General features: G+C 39.3%; 1 protein-coding gene and 1 long non-coding RNA gene across 2 annotated transcripts in view; both read right to left on the bottom strand.

Moving 5' to 3' along the window:
* Window positions 1–4410: 4410 nt before the first annotated feature.
* On the bottom strand, window positions 4411–8543 carry LOC142197123 (uncharacterized). Its single transcript, XR_012715292.1, has 2 exons — window positions 7374–8543; window positions 4411–7328 (listed from the first exon to the last, which is right to left on the bottom strand). It is a non-coding gene; the product is annotated as an uncharacterized LOC142197123 (long non-coding RNA).
* A 42-nt stretch (window positions 8544–8585) lies between these two features.
* STUM (stum, mechanosensory transduction mediator homolog) overlaps window positions 8586–11983 on the bottom strand; it is a 34038-nt gene continuing 30640 nt past the window's right edge. The window contains exon 3 of the mRNA XM_075266505.1: window positions 8586–9262. Coding sequence (XP_075122606.1) covers window positions 9228–9262 — 35 coding nt within the window. The 3' untranslated portion in view covers window positions 8586–9227. The remainder of the gene's footprint in view (window positions 9263–11983) is intronic.

The following is an 11983-nucleotide window of genomic DNA, read 5'->3' as shown; positions in this document are numbered from 1 at the left end:
GCAGAGTTGTCCTGGGTTCTAGTCCCACGGTCGGCCATAACAGACCTTGGAGGACTACTTAACACCCCAGGCTCAGAGAGGACATTTACCCATACCTCCCAACTTTTGAAGAACTGAAAGAAGGACAAAATGTGCAAATTGAGCAGAGCAGACTGCACAGGCCACGGGAAAATGGCCACTAACAATACTGTGTAAGCGGCCATTTTCCTATGGCCTGTGCGCCTGTGCAGTCTGCTCCGCCCAAGGCCCGAGGCCTAGAAGTTACGAGCCTGAAGAAGACATTGAAGATGCCACTGTGGATGATGAAAGAGGCGGTGCTGGAGACACATATCTGGCAGCAGTGGGGACGCCCCCATTGCTGCGAGAGAACTCATTTGCATACCGGTTAAAGACGGTATTTCTAAGGAATGGCGCAGCGGAGACCACGTCTAAAGGTGAGAGACAAATAGCCTTTCTAAAGGCTATTCCGACATCTTATCCACACAAAAAAAGGTTTTAATGGTAGAATCCCTTTAAGGCTAACTAAGGTTGCAGAAGAAACAACAAAAACCATTCTACAAAGTTGCAACTCTATGACAAGACCACTAGGTGGCAGTCTATGCATTCACTTCAACATTATCTACTCCATGAAGGAACAGGCTAGGGTCTGCATGACTAAAACTGTGCTGTAATCCCTGTCCCGATGAGACCCTGCGAGCATTGCTAGACAGCGCTACTACTATGTTGTTGCTATTTTCTGGACTGACTATAGGGACTGACTGAGGACTGACTTTTTCCCCATAGGGACTGACTATGTGTTACCGCAATCCCTCTGCCTCTATTTGCTCATCTCCTACAGAGACGGTAGTAGAAGGAAGTCATGCATGGCTACAGGATCAGACTACACATGGTCTACCTGTAGTCTGTAACCATAGAGACTCATAGGATTGAATAGGAGCTGCAGACAAAAAATATACAGATGTATAACCGGGATTATATGAAAATTGCTTCATGTTATATTTTATATTCTTTGATTGAAGTTGTGAATATCCTTTAACAGTCGGATAGGTATATAGTATATACAGCTAATTCTGGATGGCTCAGGATGGTTTATTTACCAGCTGGCAGCTGAGACACAGGGAGCGGGTATATAAGATGTCAGGGTTCAGGTGTGTGTCCTCATCAACTCATTGAGACTGTGGTGCAAGGCCCCTGCTGGCACTGACAGCTCATCCAGCCTGAGCAGGTAGGTGGCGCTGATGACTTGTCATTACTGATCTATCCGGCTGGCACAGTCCTGATGTCCGGACCAGACTTGTTTTTCTTATTATTTCCAAGGACTATTTCCAAGGAGCACAGCAGCGAATATTAACATCTTCTGTCTCCTCCATACGAATATATCTTGCAGGATCATGGAGTGGCAAAGGTTAAAAGGAGAATTAGAAATCAACATACTAAACAATTCCGACATAAGAACTAGTGTCATATAGGGCAATAATAATGCTGCTATAACATGCTCAAAAATATTAATATATTAAGGAAGCATAACATTGTAACACTATGCATATTGTGTACTGCTGTCATATAGGGATCTAATAATGCTGCTATACAGTACCCAAAGAATACTTGTAAGAACATTAGTTATATTCTTGTACATAGGGGCAGTATTATAGTAGTTATATTCTTGTACATAGAAGTAGTATTATAGTAGTTATATTCTTGTACATAGAAGTAGTATTATAGTAGTTATATTCTTGTACATAGAAGTAGTATTATAGTAGTTATATTCTTGTACATAGGGGCAGTATTATAGTAATTATATTCTTGTACATAGGAGTAGTATTATAGTAGTTATATTCTTGTACATAGAAGTAGTATTATAGTAGTTATATTCTAGTACATAGGAGCAGTATTATAGTAGTTATATTCTTGTACATAGGAGCAGTATTATAGTAGTCATATTCTTGTACATAGGAGTAGTATTATAGTAGTTATATTCTTGTACATAGGAGCAGTATTATAGTAGTTATATTCTAGTACATAGGAATAGTATTATAGTAGTTATATTCTTGTACATAGGGGGCAGTATTATAGTAGTTATATTCTTGTACATAGGAGCAGTATTATAGTAGTTATATTCTTGTACATAGGAGCAGTATTATAGTAGTTATATTCTTGTACATAGGGGCAGTATTATAGTAATTATATTCTTGTACATAGGAGTAGTATTATAGTAGTTATATTCTAGTACATAGGAGCAGTATTATAGTAGTTATATTCTTGTACATAGGAGCAGTATTATAGTAGTCATATTCTTGTACATAGGAGGTAGTATTATAGTAGTTATATTCTTGTACATAGGAGCAGTATTATAGTAGTTATATTCCTGTACATAGGAGCAGTATTATAGTAGTTATATTCTAGTACATAGGAATAGTATTATAGTAGTTATATTCTAGTACATAGGAGTAGTATTATAGTAGTTATATTCTTGTACATAGGAGTAGTATTATAGTAGTTATATTCTAGTACATAGGAGCAGTATTATAGTAGTTATATTCTTGTACATAGGAGTAGTATTATAGTAGTTATATTCTAGTACATAGGAGCAGTATTATAGTAGTTATATTCTTGTACATAGGAGGTAGTATTATAGTAGTTATATTCTTGTACATAGGAGTAGTATTATAGTAGTTATATTCTTATACATAGGAGTAGTATTATAGTAGTTATATTCTAGTACATAGGAGCAGTATTATAGTAGTTATATTCTTGTACATAGTAGTATTATAGTAGTTATATTCTTGTACATAGGAGCAGTATTATAGTAGTTATATTCTTGTACATAGGAGTAGTATTATAGTAGTTATATTCTAGTACATAGGAGCAGTATTATAGTAGTTATATTCTTGTACATAGGAGGTAGTATTATAGTAGTTATATTCTTGTACATAGGAGTGGTATTATAGTAGTTATATTCTTGTACATAGGAGCGGTATTATAGTAGTTATATTCTTGTACATAGGAGCAGTATTATACTAGTTATATTCTTGTACATAGGAGTAGTATTATAGTAGTTATATTCTTGTATATAGGAGCAGTATTATAGTAGTTATATTCTTGTATATAGGAGCAGTATTATAGTAGTTATATTCTTGTACATAGGAGCAGTATTATAGTAGTTATATTCTTGTACATAGGAGCAGTATTATAGTAGTTATATTCTTGTACATAGGAGCAGTATTATAGTAGTTATATTCTTGTACATAGGAGCAGTATTATAGTAGTTATATTCTTGTACATAGGAGCAGTATTATAGTAGTTATATTCTTGTACATAGGAGCAGTATTATAGTAGTTATATTCTTGTACATAGGAGGTAGTATTATAGTAATTATATTCTTGTACATAGGAGCAGTATTATAGTAGTTATATTCTTGTACATAGGAGGTAGTATTATAGTAGATATATTCTTGTACATAGGAGTAGTATTATAGTAGTTATATTCTTGTACATAGGAGTAGTATTATAGTAGTTATATTCTTGTACATAGGAGCAGTATTATAGTAGTTATATTCTTGTACATAGGAGTAGTATTATAGTAGTTATATTCTTGTACATAGGAGCAGTATTATAGTAGTTATATTCTTGTACATAGGAGTAGTATTATAGTAGTTATATTCTTGTACATAGGAGCAGTATTATACAGTATTATTTTTTCGCTATGACCACTACACTTAGTATCGTCTTGTATCCATGATCGTAGGCTCAGTAATTGCAGAGTAATATGGAGACCTCTTTGATCTTTTCAGACAGATTTTACAGCTTTGAAAGAGGAAAAATTAATGAGACTTTGAAAAGCAAAAACAAATCTAGCCGGGAACATTGGAATGAATCTTGCATTTGGCCATGAATAAGACAAGCGCTGGGCTCACGGCCCTCATGGATCTTAATATTTAACCGTAAGCTGAAACCCAAACTACATGGCACTATACAGCAGTGTACGGTTGTATCATTTGGGATGTGGATAGCAGTATTATATGGGAACTGTAAGGACTGTGAACCTTTGGAATAGCCTACCTTGGGAGCCGTTTGCAGCAGTCACAGTGTCGAAACTAGACTTAGATGCCTTTTCAGAGAAAACGACCATTGACGCCTATGGCAATATATAGGTAACATATAGACAATATATAGCCTGTCATGCTGTTTCCCATCCCTATGACTATTCAATAGTCCAGAATAGTTGATATCCAGCGTTACTTGGTTCCTGAAGATTTGCCTGTACGTTCTCAGGACATTTTAGGCCCCTTCCCCTCATTCTGCCTTGAATTGCCCAATATTGGACACAGCCATTTTGACAGACCTTATCGTACCCCCCTCCCCTTTCGCCGTCCAGTTCCTGGATGTATTGACGCTTACAATGGACACGTGATGAAATCTCACATTAACATTTTATTAAATACAAAAGAAAGTCTCCACATTCAGGATTTAGCTTAAAAACATTAAAAACCACAAATCCCATGCGCCATAGTCATGTGAGGAACTGTACAAAACATTATATACAGGGTGCTGTACACCTGGCAGCTTAGATACACCGCCGCCATATAGCTGACAGCTTGGGTATATTCATATAGTGCAGCTGAAAGCTTAGATACATTGACATAGTAAAGCTGACAACATAGACAACTGAGAGCTTAGATACATTGGCATGAAAGTAAAGTTGATAGTTTAGATACAGTACTGTAATCCAGCTAAAGGCTTAGATACAATGTCACGGTAGACCTGATAAGTTTGATACCCTTTCATAATGCAGCTGATATTTTAGATACACTGCCATAGTACATCTGATAGCTTAGATACACTGCCAAGTTGCAGCTGATAACTTAGATACACTGTGATAACTTAGATACACTGCACCATACAGTGCCATAAGATAACAAAGCTTTTCTACAGTGCCATAGTAGAACTGGCAGCTTAGATACAGTCGTATTATAGATTTGAAACCTTATATACATTGATAGAATGTATCTGAAACCTAAAATACAATGCCATAGCTTAGCTGACAGCTTAGATACACTGGTATAGTGTATCTAACAGCTTAATACAAGGCCATGGTTGTAATACAACTGTTAGATACACTGACATATTACATGTGAGAGCTTGTATACAATAGCGTAGACTAGCTGACAGCTTAGATACAATGGCATAGTAGAGCTGGAAGCTTAGATACTCTTTCATAGAATAGTAGACAGCTCAGGTACATTGCCACAGTATAGCAGACAGCTTAGATACACTACCATAGTTGACAGCTTAGATATACTGTGATAGTAAAGTTGAAATCTTAGAGTGCCGGAATATACTAGACAGCTTAGATACAATGGCACGGTACATCCAACAGCTTAGATACACAATTAGCAGCTTGGATACACTGCCATAGTATAGTAAGCAGCTTGGATACAGTGGCAAAGTACATCTGATAGCTTAGATACAACGGAATAATACACCGCTGTAGTACGGCTGGTGGCTTAAATACACTGCAATAGTATGGTAGCCAGCTTAGATACACTTCCATACTATAGTAGGCATCTTAGATACAATGGCAAAGTATATCTGAGAGCTTATTTACAATGACATAGTACAACTGATAGCTTAGATACAATGGCATAGTTCATCTGGCAGCTTAGATACGTCACTATAGTACGGCTATCAGCTTCAGTACATTGCAATAGTACGGTAGACAGCTTAGATACACTGCCATAGTACAGTAGACATCTTAGATACAATGGCAAAGTATATCTGAGAACTTATTGACCATGACATAGTACCACTGATAGCTTAGATACAGCACTGTAGTACAGCTAACGGCTTAGATACACCACAACAGTGGAGGTGAGAGCTCCAGGTCACATAAGGTGCCATGTTTCATGGTGCTCTGCTATATTATATCATCGTGTAGACTTCTTGGTCCTATAGCATCACCTCTTAGATACATTCCTCGCGCCGGATCTGTAGAATATCAAAATTACGGTTCAGCTTTAGAAGCCAATGGGGGTCAAAGCCGGAGAATGGCGAACGTAACGCTCGTCACAAACATGGTGAATGTAAGATCTTATAAACGTCATTCACATTGTGTAAAATCTACAATCTGCTGTATCTAAGCACTATGATGCTCACAGTTTCCATATAGGGGCCAAGCTATAGGGGGTGCAGAGGTCCCAATCACTACTAGGCCCTGAAGCCTGAGGCAGCCCAAAGGCCTACAACATAGGAAGACGCTTGTATTACAGACAGCACATGGTAAGTGGGGGCCCCGGTAGTCATTTTACATTGGGGTCCAGGAGCTTCGGCCTCCATGCGGCGAGCGGCGGCGACATTCAGCACGTGAGGAGATGAAGAAATGTCAGGAGCTCTGGGCTATGTCACAAGTCCGGCACGGCACAGAGCGCCGCACTGAGATCTCGCTGACTCGGATACTAAATCTGACACAAGCTCCAAATTTAGCCACATGTGACATTTACAGAAGGAATCGAGACTTCGCTTCATGGAAAGTTCATGGGAAAGTGACCGTTCCCCACCGTTACCCAGTGACAGGGCCGCGCCGCCTCCGACATGGCCACAGACTACTGTCTGCCAACAAAATATAAACCCTGAGCGCACCAGCCAAGAATCCGGAAGATGAACGAAACCATAGCTAGGCTGCTCAGGCAGTATCACACATGATAGGATTAGATACAGTGGCTTAGCAGGCAGTATCACACATGATAGGCTTAGATACAGCGGCTTAGCAGACAGTATCACACATGATAGGATTAGATACAGCGGCTTAGCAGGCAGTATCACACATGATAGGCTTAGATACAGCGGCTTAGCAGACAGTATCACACATGATAGGATTAGATACAGCGGCTTAGCAGACAGTATCACACATGATAGGCTTAGATACTGGGCTCAGAAAACACCACACGTGATAGGATTAGATACAGCAGCTTAGCAGACAGTATCACACATCATAGGCTTAGATACCGGACTCAGAAAACACCACACATGATAGGATTAGATACAGCGGCTTAGAAGACAGTGTCACACATGATATATTTGGATACATGGCTCAGCACACAGTATCTCACACAACAGGCTTAGATACAAGGCTCCAACTATCACTCAGAACTATCTACAGATTAGATACAGCAGACAATGTCATCCACAGTATACTTAGATACATAGCTCAGCACACAGTATCACACATGATAGGCTTAGATATAAGTGATACCTTCTCCTGAAGTAGCATATCTGAGGCTGTGTGATACTGTCTGCTGCTGAGCTGTGTATCTAATCCTTCCATGTGTGATACTGTCTGCTGCTGAGCTGTGTATCTAATCCTACCATGTGTGATACTGTCTGCTGAGCCGATCTATATCAATGTATAATCCTGTCCCCTGAGCTACAGTATCTAAGCCCATCATATGTGATACTGTCTCTCCCATTTATCTTATCTGATATTGTCTGCTAAGCATCATATCTAGTGTGATACTGTCTCCTGAGTGGTGTATCTAAGCCTATCATTTGCCATAGCGTCTACTGAATAGTGTATCTAAGCCAACGGTGAGTGATACTATCTCCTGAGCAGTACATCTAAACCTATCATTTGTCATAGGGTCTACTGAGCGCGTAGCTAAGCCTATTGTGAGTCACAATGTCTACTGAGCAGTGTATCTAAGCCCATTATGTGTAATACTGTCTCTCTTGTGTATCTTTTGTGATGTTGTCTGCTAAGTATCATATCTAGTGTGATACTGTCTCCTGAGCAGTGTATCTAAGCCTAGCATGTGTCGCAGTCTCTACTGAGCAGTGTATCTAAGCCTATCATGTGTCGCAGTCTCTACTGAGCAGTGTATCTAAGCCTATCATGTGTCACAGTCTCTACTGAGCAGTGTATCTAAGCCTATGATGTGTCGCAGTCTGTACTGAGCAGTGTATCTAAGCCTATCATGTGTCGCAGTCTCTACTGAGCAGTGTATCTAAGCCTATGATGTGTCGCAGTCTCTACTGAGCAGTGTATCTAAGCCTATCATGTGTCGCAGTCTCTACTGAGCAGTGTAACTAAGCCTATCATGTGTCGCAGTCTCTACTGAGCAGTGTATCTAAGCCTATCATGTGTCGCAGTCTCTACTGAGCAGTGTATCTAAGCCTATCATGTGTCGCAGTCTCTACTGAGCAGTGTATCTAAGCCTATGATGTGTGACACTGCCTTCTGAGCTAGTGTATCTAAGTATATCAAGTGTGATACTGTTCTCTGAACTGATGCATCTTAGCCATCTAGCACCTATAGCCGACCGATTATACCACACTTTGCTCACAGATCAGCGTCGCTCTGACATCACACCTTGATGACCCCGCCCACCACATGTATAGTTAAAGGGCCGGTGTCACATGTATGGGGCCCCTGGGGTTACATTGGCACCTTTAGCTTGATAAATATAGAACCTATGTTCACAGCTCATAATGGGCCTGTATAGCCCAGCAGGCCCTGGTCTCAACTCAGGTTCACCACCATGTATAGTTTAAAAAAAAAAAAAAATTTACTCAAATTTTCAAAAACATTTTTTTAAAAGTTTTCAACAAAGTGTCTAGTTAACAGCAAAAAGAATTGGTCTATAGATCTGAAGCCCCAACCCCAGCCCCGAGTACGTACAAATACTCATATTTACAGGAGAACATAACACTGATAAAAATTCCGGATCTTTACCGTAGAATGTTCTTTAAGAAATACAGAATATTTAGACACGTCGGCTCTGATGTAGTAATGACTGATGGAAACTTTCCTGACATCCTAATGTCTGAGGACTTGTACAGGGGACCTTCCTGACCCATGTAGGGTGACACCAAGTCGCGCTTCATTACTTCAGGGATTGCTTTGTTTTTTCCGTGGTTCAGTCCCTTTCCCGCTGAGTCCAAACCAAATATGGAGGACGGACGATGGAGCCTTCACGTATGAAAATGGATGACATCAAAAAGTTTCCGAAAGTGAGTAGTGACAGATCCGGGTGGAGCGGGGAAAGTTCTTCCATTATTTTTGGAGGTTCCAGTTGACGAACTGGGTATAAGTCTGTACATTACAGATCTCCTTTATATATCACTGGCCGAAGCCGCCATTGTGCATTACTGTTTGTCTTCTTATCTTACAAATGTTCTAGAAGACGGAAGATGTGAAATATGTCCCTGACGTCTCCTTCATGATGGAGGTTGTGATTACAGCTGCTGGGGAATGCCCTGTTCCTTATATCCTGCAAATAAGGATACAAAACTGGTTAAAAAGGAAGTGGAATGAATGGATAGATAGATAGATAGATAGATAGATAGATAGGAGATAGATAGATAGATAGATAGATAGATAGGAGATAGATAGGCAGATAGATAGATAGATAGCAGATAGATAGGAGATAGATAGATAAAGGATAGATAGATAGATAGATAGATAGATAGATAGATAGATAGATAGATAGATAGATAGATAGATAGGAGATAGATCAATATGATAGATAGATAGGAGATAGATATGAAACAGATAGATATGAGATGATAGACAGATAGATAGATAGATAGATAGATAGATAGATAGATAGGAGATAGATAGATAAATAGATAGGAGATAGATAGATAGATAGATAGATAGATAGATAGATAGATAGATAGGAGATAAATAGATAGATATGAGATAGGTAGATAGATCTTATGATAGATAGATTCTATAAACAGTAGATAGATATGAGATTTTATAAATAGATAACTAGGAGATAGATAGATAGATAGATAGATAGATAGAAGATAGATAGATAGATGATAGATAGATAGATAGATAGATATATAGATAGATAGATAGATAGTAGGTAGATAGATAGAAGATAGATAGATAGGAGATAGATAGATAGGAGATAGATAGATAGATAGATAGATAGATAGATAGATAGATAGATAGATAGTAGGTAGATAGATAGGAGATAGATAGATAGGAGATAGATAGATAGCAGCTATAGATCTGTTCACCCCCTATATAGGTGATCACCTACCTTGAGAGACTGAAACAAGTCAGTAAAGAACACCATCAGAAAGAAGCGTGAAAAAGAAAAGAAAATGGAGGAAATTAGGAATATAATCACAGATATTATTCATGTTAGTCCATGTTAGTCTATAATACTATATAACTAGTTCTATCTGCATGCTTCACCACTAGGGGGAGCTCTAAACAAGAAGTAACAGGGAGCTATATAAAGCTGTATGCAGGGAGCTCCCCCTAGTGGTGGCTGCAGGCAGAATGTAAGCATTCAGCATTCATTCAGTATAAAGGAAAACGGAGGATATAAAGTTCCATTCCCAATAAATATATATGGTGTATTTCATGGGACCAGAAAACCTTCCTCAATTAGACTGTTCTGCTTTATGACATGGCCTGACAGTGCCAGCGCTCCAGGTGGGTGTTTTGTGACAATGTGTCAAGTCATGGGGGTGCGTCAGGCAATGGCTAACAGTTACAATGACATTCATCTCAGTTATGGGTGGCAACCAATATGTCCACCATCACAACTGCCCTAAGGGTTGTCATCTACAAAATTATTGCAAGTTTCACTCTGGCCACTAAACCTAATAATAGACTGACACTTGCCAATTCTGTAGGGGTTTTCTTTGCAGCAGTCACCTCATTTAGATCACAAACAATACAATAGAAGATAACACCTCTATAGATAACACCATTGAGCCACCATTACATCACTACTGGCAATAGATGAGGTCACAGCTTGTCTCCTCCCCTTCCCCATGTCTAGAAAACTCTTCTACTTTCGGCTCCAGACTATTGCTGCCTATGGCCATGACTGTGCTGTAAAGCAGATCACTAAATGCTGTTAACAGAGCAGAGGAGAAGCTCAGAGAAGATGGCTGCCGCATAATCATGTACAGGAAATAGAATAAAAAATCCACAATCAGAAAATATAAAATTTTATAAAAGTGATAGATAAATAAATGTAAAATAAATTGGCGATACAGAACGATCGCCTGCTCGTGAATTTACCGAAAATGAAGCTCAGAGAGCGCTGTTTGTGCTTTGTCTGACAGATATAATTACTTGAAGACTCCTTGTAATTAGCGGTAATCCGGTTATCAGCAGCATTAAGGAAAGTGCTAAAGTGCTGTCACATCACCGCGTCTTAATTGCCTTTCCCTTTCCATAGCAGGAGCCTGGCATATTAGTGCGCTCACTTACACAAGAATCCATCAGATTAGGAGCGGCCGTAGCGATAACCGCCACGTGTAAATGAGAAAAACGGTTGGCGGTGAGTCTACACGTCCCGCGTATCAATATAGAGGTGATTGGAAGCAACACAAGCAATATCAGAGACATTTATGGCAAAACACACCTGACCTCCAGGGGGTGCTGTGTCAGATGGGATATACAGTACAACGTGTCACATATGTGCACAGTACCTGTATATATAGTATTGACAACTGATATGTGTATTAGATACACTCATTACAAATAGGGATTGGAAAAGATCGGATACCGATCGGCGATCGAGCAAATTTCACGATCGGGATCGGCTGGAAAATGATCGGAAATCGGATTTTGAAATCTCAAGATCGGCTTGAGTGAGTTTTCCCATAGAGAGGCGTTGACTAGGGTTGAGCGATCGGAATCGGGAAAGATCAGATCCCGATCGGCGATCGAGCAAATTTCACGATCGAGATCGGGATTGCCTGGAAAATGCATTTTAAAATCGATCTTGAAATCTCAAGATCGGCTCAACCCTAATAACAAACATTTACTTATATCATATACACATTACACACATACACATTACAAGTCGTTGTCACTTTCCTGAGTTTCCCTCTGATCTTCCTCCTCTTCCTCCTCCTCCCTCTCCCGTAACCACATACAGATCTGCTGTTTGGATCAAGTTACAGCAGCCGATAAAAATCTCTGGCTGTTGTAACTTCCTCCATACAGACAGATG

Source organism: Leptodactylus fuscus, chromosome 3 (assembly GCF_031893055.1).
Source record: "Leptodactylus fuscus isolate aLepFus1 chromosome 3, aLepFus1.hap2, whole genome shotgun sequence".
In the NCBI taxonomy this organism is placed as follows: domain Eukaryota; kingdom Metazoa; phylum Chordata; class Amphibia; order Anura; family Leptodactylidae; genus Leptodactylus; species Leptodactylus fuscus.
This window is presented reverse-complemented; position numbering and strand designations above follow the sequence as displayed.